The sequence below is a fragment of the Cebus imitator genome, unplaced genomic scaffold (genome assembly GCF_001604975.1).
Source record: "Cebus imitator isolate Cc_AM_T3 unplaced genomic scaffold, Cebus_imitator-1.0 Scaffold209, whole genome shotgun sequence".
NCBI lineage: Eukaryota > Metazoa > Chordata > Mammalia > Primates > Cebidae > Cebus > Cebus imitator.
In genome coordinates this window covers 155,456-170,369 of record NW_016107524.1, presented here as the reverse complement: position 1 = coordinate 170,369, position 14,914 = coordinate 155,456, and the positions used below count along the sequence as shown (strand labels likewise).

The following is a 14,914-nucleotide window of genomic DNA, read 5'->3' as shown; positions in this document are numbered from 1 at the left end:
ATAAACATTTAATTCTAAATAGTCACATAGCCTTCTATGTATACCTTACAGATAAAAGTAGATTTTTAATGTCTGCTTTTATAAGGTGAAACTCTGGTCTTCCCACCATCTGTGGCTGTGAGTTAAGGGGACCCAGTATTGCAAGAGTAGAGGTAACACAGTAGATATTTCTTTTAAAAACTCTTACTTATTAATTTGCATATATACCAAACACAGGCATTTCAACAGTAATGTTCTGTCAACATTCACAAACTCTTCTGAACAAAGCAGATGACTTATTATTATGAAGCCAAATGAGGAAATACAATTTAAGAATTTATACAGAAGAAAATACATATCACATTTTAATAACCAAATTAGGTAGATATCAGAAATCACAGCCAAATATATTTTTAAAAGTATAAAACAAATATGCATTAGGATTTTAGTAATTGGATGTTGGGTACTTCATAGAAAAATTAGCTATATAGCAACACAGGACTTGAAAAGGATTAAAAAAATAAAATAAAATAAAATAATAGAAACTGTGATCTTAATGATGTGTCTTTCCAGAATTCATAAATTGAAATCCTAACCCACAAAATGATGGATTAGGAAATGGAGCTTTTGGGAGTTGATTAGGTCACGAGGGCAGAGCCTTTATGAATGGGATTACTGTCCTTATGAAAGACACTCCAGAGAGCTCTCTTGCCCTTTCATGTAAGGACACAAAGAGAAGGGAGTGATCTATAAACCAGGAGGCAAAATCTCATTAGACACTGAATGTGCCAGCTCTTGGTCTTGGACTTCCCGGCCTTCAGACGTTTGAGAAATAAGTTTCTGTTACTTACAAGCTACACAGTTTATGGTATTTTTATATAGTAGCCCAAATGGACTAAGACAAAGATGAAAGAAAATGTATGAAAAAACAAAACACCAAATGCTTTATTCTTTTCTAAGTATTAATAATATCAAATCTATCTTAAGTTTAATAAAAATATTTTTGTATGAGAATATAAATAAAGTTTTAAAGCTCATAATATTAGATATTACTCCTCAATTAGTTAAGGTGAAATAGCTGTATCCAGGTCTTAACAATTATAATTAGCTTTGACTTTACGATTGTTTTGATTTAACAATTAGTGTTGAGAAAAATCTATCTTGATTATCTTTAAAAATTATACTAATTTAAGATCTACACTACACAAAGAGAATAAGGCCTATGGACTTTCAGAATGCGTAACTATATTCTTTTCAGTTCTACTTGTAATATTTTGCTCTTCTAGTAACATGAGAATCCTGGATAATTAGAATAAATGTCCATTTGACTCTTTCAAATGGACAATTATTTTGTAAATATGGTTTAGGATTTATAAATGCAAGATATCAAATATGCTGATCTCACAAGACAGGACTTAAATTTTGGCTTTTCGAGAGTGTAAAATCCAAATTCATTTTAATATAGTTCTTAGGGCACATCAGAGTTGAAACTATGAAGTCAAAAAAAAAAAAAAAGAACACACTTAAAACCCGAGAGGCAGAGGATGCGGTGAACTGAGATCGCACCATTGCACTCCAGCCTGGACAACAAGAGTGAAACTCTAAAAAAATAAAATAAAATAAAATAAAATAAAATAAACCACATAAAAACCATGTAAGATAATAAAATGTCAGATCTGATTTTCAGGAAAATTTATGTACCTATTAACTCATTAACAGTTAAAGTTTGAAAATGAAATTTGTCAAGTTATTATTTGTCACTGTGACAGTGAATCACATTAAAAAAATTTGAAAACCCTTAAACTCAAAAATACATTGACTTTCTTTCTTCATAGATCCATTGCTGTGCATGTGCTAAGGTGTATTAAGGTGATATTAGAATTATGCCTTACTAGAAAGAAATATTGCAGCTTTAGGAGAGGAATGCTGGGAGACAAAATGTTTAGAGACAGAGACAAAAGAGATTCCATATAAACTCTTGGTACAATTCTTTTTCGTTATTTGAAGACATTCTCTCCTCCTTTTTCACCCCTTACTTTGTCCATGTCTTCCTCCACCTCTACCTTTTCTAGGCACCCCCTCTCAGCTGCCCCCAAACAAATATACTTAAGTCATAAAAATGGCAAATTCAAGATACAATCAGAAAAATGTCCTGGAAATACAATGGTCAAAGAGAAAAACAAGCTTTCTGCCCACATAGAGCTTACACTCTACTAGGAAAAGTTAACATTAAGTATAATCATATATACAAATATGTAATTACTATTATGATGACTTATAAAGGTAAAGTACAAGCCTCCAAACAAAGTGCCAGCATTAGCTGATAATTATTAACTTGTGCTCCTGAGCTATTAACCAGCAATTATGGCTGGATTTTCATGTATAATGTATTTTGACCATTTTGTAATTTAAATAGTCATTCATTTCTCTCCAACAAGCCATTAAAGTAAAATATAAAGAAACAATCATAGCAGTTATTGTAATGAAGTGACCAGTTACACATACATAGAAAAAGAAATAAGAATAAACACGAGAAAAGACATACTTCATTCAAGGCAAATAGATAAATCAAAATACTAAATAGAAAGGAGAATAAAATTAGCAGTACCAAGGATCCTAACCACAATACCATTGACAAATTTCAAGTAAAAAAAAAGTGATACAAATTTCATGAAGACTATTTGAATCCATCTACCCACAGCCAGCAAAGTAAGGTTGGCTTTGAATAACAGATGTTCAGCTGCCCCAAAGAAGGCTATAATTCATCCAAAGGAACTTTATTCTTCACCATATCCAGTTAAAGGTGACATATCTTTGTTTAGGGACTGTAGAAAACACACCAAGTAATAGATCGATTCTAAAGTTTGAAACAGAATGACTACAAATAGGAGGCACTATAGCCTACGAGAAGAATGAGAAAAGTTATGCTTCATTCATTGTGATTCTGCCAGCCCAAAGCAGTGGTCTCTAACGTTATCTCCAGCTGACTTTGCCGTTTTGGTCATGAACACATGATAAGGGATTTTGCAGTTTCCCAACCCTGAGTCGTTATGGAGTATAGAAGGATCAACACCAACTCTGTAAGGACACGTCAAAAGTGAGACCAGTGCTTACCTCCAGAGAAAGGACTTGAGAGGAGGATGAAGAAGGTTATCAAAAGGAACATTCTTTTTACATGTGTTACTTATTTTTCAATGAAATATATTCACTTATCACTGGACATTTAAAAAGTTAGAAAATATTTAAGAATTCATACAGAAGATGTTCTTGAATCTAGTTTTTCTAGTTTTTTTCCTAGTCTTTTTTTCATAAAGACATTAATCCACAGAAGTCCATTCCAGATCCCCTGAATTCACTACTCCCACAAGATAAAAGTGGTGTTGAGAAAACTGCTCCATGATTATACTGAGAAAACTTAGAAAACATAAGTTTTCGATATAAATCAGTTATTTAAACTGGCCAGATTTAACCTCTATTTCATGCACAACTAGGATCTAACTCCATATAAGAAGCTACAATGTAAAATTTCTAGATTTTTTTAATTCCTCCAACAGATGACACAAGGTGGGGATATTCACATAAGAGAGATTTGGATTGACGTTATGTTTACCTTTTTCTGAATTCCCACTTCACTTTGTACCTCTCTCAGACCACTTCCATTTTGTCATGTATTCTAACTTGCCCGCATTATTTCATTTCCTTGTTAAATGAACACTCTTTGAATGTCGATGCCATGTCATAGCCATGATTGTATCACCTTTCTCATTTCTCTACATCTAATTAACCAATATGTAATGGGTACCATTCTGATTAGAAAAATACTCAAGTTCATCTTAAAATCTTCTTTCTACCTTTAACAGCAAATACCATACTCGTCCCAATAATGCAAGAGGAATGCAATGGAAAAATCAAATTCCTGTCCTCTGTGTCTTTGTGCTGATTGAGGAACAAAATCTGATGAAAACCGCTGAAGTTAAAACATAATGTTTGACACACATGCCAACAGAAAACATTTAAGACTGACACAGTAAAACTGAATAAAGTTAAGTGACATTTAACATTAAGTACACCAAAAACAAATAGCAGCTGAGTATAAACATAAACTATTCCACATGTGGAAAATGGTTGTATAATTAGAAATTGGTTTAAGAGTTACTTTTTCACAAGATAACAAATATAAGAGTGTATATACTTAGAAATTGTGTATTTATACATGTATCCATACAAATACATATAAGCATATATACAAACACATTTATACAATTTACTCAGCCAGTAAGATAAAATATAAATATCCTTCCCTCTATGCCATCCTACGTCCACATACTAAAGAACATGACGAAAAATGCCCACTTAAGAGAAGGCAGTGGATGAGATTTTGGCCTCAAGTAAAAATGTTAAGAAAGCCCTCAAAATGGTATACAAAACTTCTAAAATAATTGATATATACTATCACTTGCATAGGTGCTAGAGGCTTAACATGAGATTAAATTACATCATAGAAAATAGCTAACCAAAACAAAAACTGTGATAGCTTATGTTGCTGGATCAAAGTAGTCAAACAGTATTTGCTTCTAAAGCTCTATTTTTCACATTTAAAATTGATATCATTTCATAGATATTGCCTGGCTCATTTTCAGGTGCTTTTTCAAGCAGAAAAGTTTTCCTGCTAGATGACACAAATATGAAGGTGTAGAACTGTGAACTGCGGTCCCAATTCACCAGATTAACATTGAGAGCATAAGAAAGAATAAAGCACATTCCTGCATTTAAGCTAATAATAATTACAAAATAGAAACTATATAAAAACATTCATTAATTCACAGTTAAAAATGATTGATTTAAAGACTATTCTATATGTTTGCCGCAGCTGCATATCACTTACTTCCTTTTAATGACAACATTAAACACGATGAGGATGGTTTCAAATGGCAAATTACGTATGCGTCTGGATTTTGTACGAACACTATCAAAGAGTACACATGCCTGACTTACCAAGCAATGCAGGAATGCATAGCTAGTTGATAATGTCTTAAAACAAAGTTAGTATGCATAAAGAGAAATGTCTTGCTTCTCTGTTTCTCTTTCTTAATATTGCCTTTTTATGTTACTACAGAGTTCATGTGCATATACGACATCTAGCAGACAACAAGGTGATGAGCCCACAGCAGTAGCATTTCAGTGGTACACATGCTTAGACTTACAACTCAATACAGAATGGCTGGGGCAGGTGTGCTCCAGAGCTGAATGTTTGAAGATGATATATTTACAGTTCCTACACTTATCTAACTACCATTAAATGATACTGAAAAAACTGACCCCAAAACCTGTAGCTAATTTCTAAATATACTAATCATGTGAGCACCTGACAAGAAAAAGATCACTCTAAAGAGGAAAAAAACAAACAGTAGGGATGACAACACAAACAGATAGATGAATTTTTCTTACCTTAAATCTATAAATTATTTATTAACATACATACCTACCTCCCAGTGCCCATTACCAATGCCAAAAGGTCTAAATACATTTACATAACTTAGACACACTGTAGTTCACAGATGATATTAAGAAGAAATAAAATAATATAATACCTTTACTTTTACCTATGGATTTGATGAAATGGGTCCATGAAGAAAGGGTTTCCAGACAAAGAGGATAAAGAGGAGAAAAACAACAATAAGAATTATGAACATATGTAGAGGCACTACTCTCTGAAAATTAAACAAGACAGGAAAGTATAAATGAGATTTTGAAGACAAATGGAGATGCAATCAGGATATCTTGGGAATTCTGCCTTTTTTTGAAGACAAGTACATGCAAAAAATTGAAAGGCTCATGCTGACTTTTTAAAGATTACACAAAAGAGAGACATACAATAAATGTTCGCAGAAAAAGTATTGATTCTGTGGAACACTATACTCAGCATTCTAGAAGCCAGAAGCCAAAGATGTCTGCATGTTCTCAAACTGCCATGCATGGATGAAAAATGGACTTATATTTTGGATACAGTGGTTTAAACTGAGCATATTCTTTCAGACAGAACTTCTGACGGTTCTTGGTTTTTCTTTACCATAACCACCTTTACTGCATATGCTGACAAATATATAAGAATTTTCATTCACAATTTCTTATGTCTCATTTATTTGCAGACATTATAATGCAAGAAATGAAGGAAAATAAAAGTCACAGGAACAAACCAAAATCAAACCAACAAGGAAAGGGGAGAAAACCACATGAAAAAATGTGAATGAAAGATATGTATTTAATTTGCAGCCATATAATTTGCAAGCATTTGCCCATCCTTTGCAGTGATGGCTTGAAAGCAGCTACAGAACAAGAAAACACTGAAAGCAGAGTGGAAAAGGAACAGAGCCCATACCTTGGTCGCCCATCATCAGGTGCGCCAGACCTTGAAGGGAAACAAGAGCACAGTCAGCAATAAACAAGGGAGCATGGGAAGGCAGGGTTGTCACGGTGACAAAAATGTTCAGTGACAGACATCTCGTTTCCTATGAGATACGTCTGTTTCATAGAGGCAAATCAAAAAGCATTCTTTCAACCCCTGGTTGGAATGCTTTGGGGCGAAGTGTTCTAGAACTGCATTTTAAACACTGGCATATGCTGCACTGTGTATTTCTTCCATGCATCAGTTAGAACAACCAAGAGCACAAGAGCATGACTCAAAATCCAACCAAACCTCTCAACATTACATCTGCCCTCTGTGCCTTTTGATGAGACTGTTTTGAACATTGCCCCCAAAGGGCTTGTCATTCTTCAGTGATGAAATTACATTTTTTAAAACCCAAAGGAATACCTGGATCATGGGCTGGGTCTGATCTTTTTCCCCTCATCAAAAAATGAGCAGTATTATAATTAAATGAAGAAAAAGAAATCTGTAGTCACACTGAAATGATAATGCAGAAATGTCTCCTTGTCTGACACATGTAGCGACTGACTAGGCTTGTGCAAATACGAAATGATCATTAGACATGCAGTTGTAAAGTTAGAATTTACTACAGAATAAGGTTTTTAAGAAACAATGGGTCAGCTTCAAATATGCTAAAGCAATTTTCCTTGGAAAACAAAATTATCTGGGATTTAACCTAAGCATTGATTAAATGCTGTTATAGTATAACTTAGAGATATACTAACTACGTATTACAGATGTAATTTCATCAAGGGATGTTTAAAGGGACATTGAAATCCCTTTGTTTATTTAGATTATTTATCATGTCCTGCTTGACAATTCACTTCAAACTGAAGACCACTCCTCTTCTAAATACTACTACTAATGTTCTTTAAAAAATTATTTTGCTATTCAAGAAGTTACTTTTCACTGAAAGGCATAATTCCTCCCAATTTTTTATTCTAAGTTCAGAAATAAAGCTATCTCTCAATACATGTATACTTCTAGAATTTGGTAAAATGTTAGAGAAATATAATATACATACAACAATTTTAATAAATTTGTATTTTCAATTCCCAGTGCTATTTCTGGTATATTTGAAACATTATTTGAGTTCTATAACATTATACATTGGTTTCATTAGTATTTAAATTATCTGTGTTGTTTTCTCAAAATTTTAGGGATATTCAAACATCTCTGTAGGCTAGATATAATTACAAATAATCATTTAATCACAATATAATATGAAAGTTATTAAACATAGTAGTTTGATGCTTCTGAACTGTGGCCTATTTTCTGAGTGATTTTAACAAAAAGTTCGTATAGGCAGATTCAACAGCTTATGATCTATTGATAATTCATGGTGTTTTATATGCTGAAAAATAGTAGCTTATTTGTCCAGGTTATGAATGTTTTTCATTTAATTTGAACTTTTATCTAATTTATCTAATTAGAATATAGATATTTCTATAATATCTATATTATAGATATTATAATATCTAATAATATCTATAGATATTTTCAAATAATATTTTATAAATTTTTATAGACTAAATGAGGAACTTATCTCTAAGATCTACTTTGTAGAAAATATATTAGGTATTTCTAATGGTTTTGACACTACATCAGTAAGGATAGAAATTCACAAACCCCAAAAGAACTCACATTCCTCCCGCTAGACTTCCTACCTATACTGTTAAGTTCGTATTACAGATAGGAATATTAAAATTATGATTGAATAAACTTTATTGCAATAGTTTATGGGCCTATATTCTGAAAATCTTATCAAAACTTTGCACGGGATGAGTGTCTGTGAAAAGAGAGAAGCATTCATGCTAATTAGGCTGATTAGAGAGCCTCTTGGAATGCAATAGGATTTTAAGAGAAAAGAAAAGCATTTTAAAGGATGGTTAAGGAAATGCAAAAAAGTTGAAAAGACACCTTTAAAAAATAACTTTTAAACTCAGTTGACATGCACAACATAAATGAGACTGTTTTTAAAAGATATTAGGCATGCAGGGTCATATATCATTTTTATCAAGTGTATGCTCACATGCAATTAAATTATATTATAGAAAAACAGAAGCCATGTATGGATAAAACACTTGGAAAATAGTAATTTATAATTTCTTTTGAAGTTTTAATCTATTTTATTTAAATAACCTAACAGAAATGTTCAGCAGCTAAGCAATTATAATACTGTCCAGGAAAGAATCACAAATACACATTTATCCATGCTACTGATCAACTCTGTATTACCATGAAGTGTTCTTTTTTAGAGACATGAAGTCTTGGTAACCTCAATGGCTATTTATCTGTAACTTGGGATAGGGAGTCATTTCTAAGAAATCCTTAATTCTATAGAAATGTACATTTACACAATGACTATATTTCAAAATATGGTATCAAAATAAAATATAACAAAGGCTGTCTTCCCATATATACATTAGTAAATTGCTTATGCAAGAACTGTTAATGCTGTGAATATCTAAGTTGATAGAACATATACAAGTTGATAAAAACCTTCCCTTTCACCATTCTTTCATTATGCCTAGTTCTTTTTGCATGTTAACCCTTTGAAGATTTTTTTGCAGCACACTGACTAATGCATTTCAGTTCTTAAAAAATGAGAATGTTGAAATATGTTTTAATTTGCTGGATTCTACAGGAAAATATATAAAATACACAACTTCCTCAAAATTACTTGATAGAGATTATTTTTATAAAAGCTTGAATAAAATATTTTATTGAACAGACCCAAAATATTACAAATATACTTACCAGCAATCATATTGAAGTGCTTCATGCTTTAATTTCCACTGGCCAATGGCTTATTATTTAATCTAAATTTATGTCTCTTACTTATACTCAGTACTTTATTGCACTCTTTTTATAAATCCAAAAATTTGAAACAAACCAATGGACTTGAAATGGGATAATGATAAATATTTCCAAGAGAACAGAATAAATCATTTTGATAAAAAAAATAGAAAAAGGTTCATGCACTGTCTTCTGAAACTACAAAGAAATATTTTGTCTTTTAAAATAAAAAAGCAGCATTGTATCTTTTTTTCATACAGAACACTGCAATAACTATCCTAAGGTTCATACGGGATGCTGAAGTCCATCAAGGTTTGAAGTTAAGCTTGAAAAAGTTTTATATACTTGGGATGGCAGGGTAGCGAATGTATGTGTTCTGTATGAAAAGTGATACAGAATCCAGAAACCAACAAATATTCAGAAAGAAGTTCAACTTACCGTCTAAATTCAAGGTGTACTCTATTAATACTAAGAAATAAAGGACAAATAAGAGTTGGAAAATAAGGTAGAAAGCACCCACCTTCCACATTGTTGTCTTCTGAAAGCACATGACAAGGAGGGAGAGAAAAGGAAAAACATTCATTAAGCAGCATGCAGACTGGACCTTGCCTTTGCATGTCTTCCTCATGCAAGGCACCAAACACATCATGCAAGTGCTCCATCACTATCATTCAGGGGGAAAACAAAATCACAGGAGAGCAGGCTCCCTCCCATTGGCAGCATTTAGAGGAAGTGAGACAAACTTTCATAATCCTGCCACATCCTGTACAAAGAGTTTTTAAAAAATCTTTCACTACCCTCTATAAAGCAAACATTATTGTTCTTACGTGTTGCTGGTGTAGTCTTTCTAGGCAATTATTTTTAAAAGCTTTTTTGTTTTCTTTTTAACAATTCTAAATGGTTCTATTTCCATATACTGATTTGGACTTCGATCTTAGAGGGTCTATTGGAAATAGCTATGAAATTTCACTTAAAGATACTCTGGTTCTACCAAATATATTATCCATATGCCATTACTGCCTTTTAGTATTGCTACTACCTCAATTTCTCTCCTTAAATAAATACAACATAACTTTATGCAACAAAAATCTATATTTGGTTAATTAATACCATATTAATATTTTATTGCAAATGAGAATAGTTTATGGTAATTTATAAAAATGTTTACTTTTAAAATGTTAGGTAGAATAAGTGATCGGTGGAAGAGAAATCCATTGGGAACTGCCCATTAGGCAGTTTATCATGATGTAATAACTTTGAACTTCTGTTTATGATATATGAATTTGAGACAATGAAAATACGTAGTCCAATTTCTCTTATACTACTATGTCTATAAAATACTTACATAATTTATTTTGTTAATCATATTTCCCTGTGTGTGTGTGTGTGTGTGTGTGTGTGTAAACAAATATATTCAAGCAGATTAGTATTTCCTAAAATAATCAATATAAGTATATGAGATATGGTTTTATTATTATACTTTCAGTTCTGGGATACGTGTGCAGGACCTGCTGGTTTGTTGCATAGGTATACACGTGCCATGGTGGTTTGCTGCACCCAGAGTGATAGCATTAGGAGAAATACCTAATTTAGGTGAGGGGTTGAAGTACATGAGATTTAAAGTATTATTAGCATCTACTGGACAATTCAAGTGCTATTTGACACCCAGGGGCTGCAATCCAGGAGAGAAATGGAACAGAAAGCTGCCTTAGGGGACTAGGGCAAGAGCAAGTTTTCAGTACTTATCAAAAATTTTTGAATAGTACAGTATACCCACGTTGACGTTCTAGTCCTACCCTTATTTTTTATTAACTGTAAAGTCATCATCTGATCAAAAGTGTTTACATACATGACAACAGCAAGTATAGATACTTGAAAGTAAAAGCAATTCTTAATATACTATTTCATTAACTTCACCTAAACCTTTTTAATTGGATAAAGTTACCAGTGAATTAGAAATCACCAATTCTGTTTAAAACATTTCAGCTGAATACTGAAAAATCAGGCACATTTACTGATATGGTGTTAGCATGTAATAGAAAACAGCTAGTGGCTAAATGTGGGTAATAACATCTTTACACAATACTTGGTTTTGTAGAGCTTATTTCTAAAGAAACAACAAAGTTTCATATATTTGGTATGTGATACTGACTTCTAGTTTGTTTTTGTTTGTTTTTTGACTTCCAATCTATTAAATAAGGAATTAGACTGAATTTGTTACTTTTCACTGGCGACTTTGACACTACCCAAGCACAAATTATTAAAGTTTTGTTTTATTGCATTATATTAGAAATAATATAAAGATACAAATGATTGTAATGTTTAAGATATACTTTTCCTTTATATTCACTGCCCTTTGAAATTGTATATTCTATTTAAGATGCTTACTTCTTAACGAGATTATTTAATATGTAGTGTAAAATAAAAAATAAAAAAAATCAGGGAATTTAGAGGAGAGTCACGTGCCAAGACAGTCTGCCAATTACTGCAGCATTATTTAATTTCTGTAAACAAAAGACTGGCAAATATGGTTGTGAGTAGCAGTGCCTCAGTAAAAATTTTGGTGAAGTGTGGCCTATAAATATAATAAAAGGAAGAAAAGGAAAAGAAGCCAACAAAATGAAATAGGCCCAGGCTTGACATCAACTTTAGGAATGTACTAGGTAGGGTATTATAAAAGGAGTTCAAGGTCATTGATTCGGTCCTGACAACGAGTTCTACTTTCATGACCTTTCATGACCGTCTGCCCAGGCCTAGGCTGTGCCATGGATTCTACTCTACCTCCAGCACTTTTCTGAGTTCCTATGCTTAATTAGAACAAGATTAATAATGGGAATTTCTGAATACAAATCCAAGTCATGCTTAATGTGTCAACAAATTCTGACTCGACTAAGTCCAGAAAAGTGGTGTGTCTCAGAAGATTTAGATTTAGAAAAAGAAATCAAATTACTAGAATAAAAGGGTGATATATCAACTACTATTTTAAAAGTAAGATGATGATGATGATGAAGACAACTGGCTTGGAACAGACTTTCCATGACTTTGCATATATTTTCAGATTCGATCATCTCAGAATAAAAATCCTCTTTCCTATTCCATTCTATTCTATTCTGGTGTCCGTTTGCTAACTTTACGTAATTTAAAACTCATTAACCTAAAGAAAATCCCTACATTATTTCAGAACTTCAACATGATGATAACGGGTGGTGGCTCCAGCATTTACAACCACTCTCCAGGTATTTTTTCCTTTCTCCTTCCTTTTCTATTTTATTTCTGAACTAAACAATAAATGTCGAGTCAAAAATAATAGTTTATCTCCTCATATCAACTTTTTCTTTAGCTTTGTAGATTCTTACACAAACAAATGCTACTTTGCTTTTGAGCAACAACAAAGACAGGTGCTGAATTTTGGCATGCCACGGTGTACAGGTAAAGCAGCAAATTTTGATTTAATGTAAGGTAAAAAGCAGTCCATCCGGCCTTACCTGTGGACACTGTCAAGTTAGAGAAACTCTCTTGGTTTGCAGAAAGCCCTGGCTTCTTAATTCTGGTGACCTAATCCTTGCTGAGTACATGAAGTGCGTCTCTTAATCATCAACTTTACTACGATGACCATGCCACCTATAAAGATCACACTCTTGTTTTCTTTTGATTGGAAAAATAATGAATATAAAGCTGTGAAAAAGATACTTTACATTTTATTTTTCTTTCAGATATGATGGGATTCTCTCACAAAGATGGGAATTAAGCACCAGAGTATCAATCATGCTATGAATAATGGCTGTGTGCTGACAAGAAGGAAGCAGCAGCCTGTTTTTAAATCACTGTAAAAGAGTATCTCCACAAAATTTTTATATTGGGCCCCAGCTAATAAGAATGCAAGGATAGTAACCTTGTTTATCATTCCAGTGTTCTTTGCACATAATCATAAGTATATGGCTCTAGGAGAAGAGGGATGAATATGAAAACAAATGCGCATATTTCAGTATAGAGAAAATCATGACCAGTGAAAACTTAAAAGTTGGAATAAAATATCACAAAAATCTCCCTTCTGTATAATCAGTGTTTAACTTTGGCAATATGTAAGTCTTTCTCGAAATGTACTGACAGTGGTCAATTTATAGACTACATCTTACATTAAAAAATGACCAAAAGAAGCTTCCTGACACCACTTGTGCTTTTTTTTTTTTTTTTTTTTTTTTTTTTTTTTTTTTTTTTTTTTTTTTTTTTTTTTTTTTTTTTTTTTTTTTTTGATTTTGGTTTCCTTCCTTCTCTGCCAGCTGCCTGTGACTGTCTCTCCTCATTTTCTTTGATTCCCTCCCGCTCTCCTCCATCAAAACTGCCGCTACCGCGAGTGGTTTCTGTCCCAGATACAAGCCCTCCATGGTAGGGTTATAACGGCAAAACTGGTAGTGGTCACAGGCAGCGGAAAGAGAGATGTAGAATAAGATTCTATTTCCTTCCTCCATACAGGGAGTTTGCTAACGCCTATCCATGCCTCCGGAGCCCGTCACATTAATTCTTAAGCCTGTTACTCCTCATTTTGGAGATCAAATGCCAATATAGCAGAGTTTAGTTCCCATGGTGGCACAGGATGGAGCTTTGTTTCTTCTTTTGGTATTAGCAGTGAAAGCCTTTAGAAAACCTCAATAGTCTGGGAATGCATCAAGGACTGGGAAATGGGGAAAATCTTTGAGGTTGTATTAATGCAGCAGTCAGCTGAAGGAAGAGAAATACTGGCCAGAACCAAGAGGATGTTCAAAGAGAAAAATGAAGCAGAAAGTTCCATTATGGAGACTTAGGGAAGGAAAAAAATGGCCCTGGACAAAAATTGGGCTAGTTTCAAACAAGCTTTTTAACAGAGGACATCACCTCCTTTCTCAATCTCACCTAAATAATATTCCAGGACACTCCCACCCAGCCTGCTTAGAATCCTGGTGCTAGGGAATATATGGAGTCAACTACAACAGCCAGTGTTTCTCCCTCTTCACTGCTCAGGAAAAAAAGGAGTATCTCTAAACCAGCTGCAGCAGCATAGATGTTCCCGGCACCACACTAGAAACACTAAAAACAATTTCTCCAAAAAATATTTTGTTACAAAGACGTTTGTGGTATTTAATGCATCATGGTCTATCTTGTTAATGGCAATTATCAAAAAGAAAGATGACAAAAAGAGAAAGGGGGAAGGAGGAAGGAAATCAAGAAAGCCTAAAGATATGGCAATTTATAGTGATTAAGCTATTTGATGAACCTGATAAATTTAATAATTGTTAGTCAACATATTATAATATAAACTGAATGACTCACATAAGCTATAATAAATGCAATTTCAAATGTTCTTTTTATGAGGAACTACTACAAGGACTTTAAAATTTGTTTTGCTTTGATAGCCTCAGTTCTTGCCCAAGTCTAAATCTTGACAGTTAACATTTCTACATTCATTTCAATATTTGGACTTTGGAAGGACTATTGCATTTAACAGTGACTGTAAAATGGTGACAGGAATAGTCCACAGTATGTGTGCTCATACTACCTATTTTTATATTTTATTGCTCACTGAGAAATGAATGCTTTCTGATATGGAATTGACATATAACACTGAGCAGAGTGCTTATCACGTACTCTCCCACCTAAGCTTAATCATTGCTACACAACTCTCCAAAGAAAGCTGGCTCAGGTGAGCAGCGCTTTCCTTTCTAAGAGTTCGAT

At 33.1% G+C, this 14,914-nt stretch overlaps 1 protein-coding gene across 31 annotated transcripts in view; it reads right to left on the bottom strand.

The window, feature by feature from the left end:
- The window catches only part of NRXN1 (neurexin 1), a 1,144,745-nt gene that overhangs the window by 1,026,848 nt on the left and 102,983 nt on the right, over positions 1 to 14,914 (bottom strand). For 16 of the 31 annotated variants that reach the window (XM_037745696.1, XM_017548537.2, XM_017548549.2 and 13 more), the window contains exons 2-4: positions 9,726 to 9,743; positions 6,359 to 6,388; positions 5,571 to 5,582 (exon numbers count right to left, since the gene is read on the bottom strand). The exons of 5 other annotated variants lie outside the window; for them this stretch is intronic. In XM_037745696.1, coding sequence (XP_037601624.1) covers positions 5,571 to 5,582; positions 6,359 to 6,388; positions 9,726 to 9,743 — 60 coding nt within the window. Of the gene's footprint in view, positions 1 to 1,623; positions 3,058 to 5,570; positions 5,583 to 6,358; positions 6,389 to 9,725; positions 9,744 to 14,914 lie in introns of those variants that run through there. 10 more of the 31 variants (XM_037745698.1, XM_037745702.1, XM_017548548.2 and 7 more) reach the window with 5 other exon arrangements.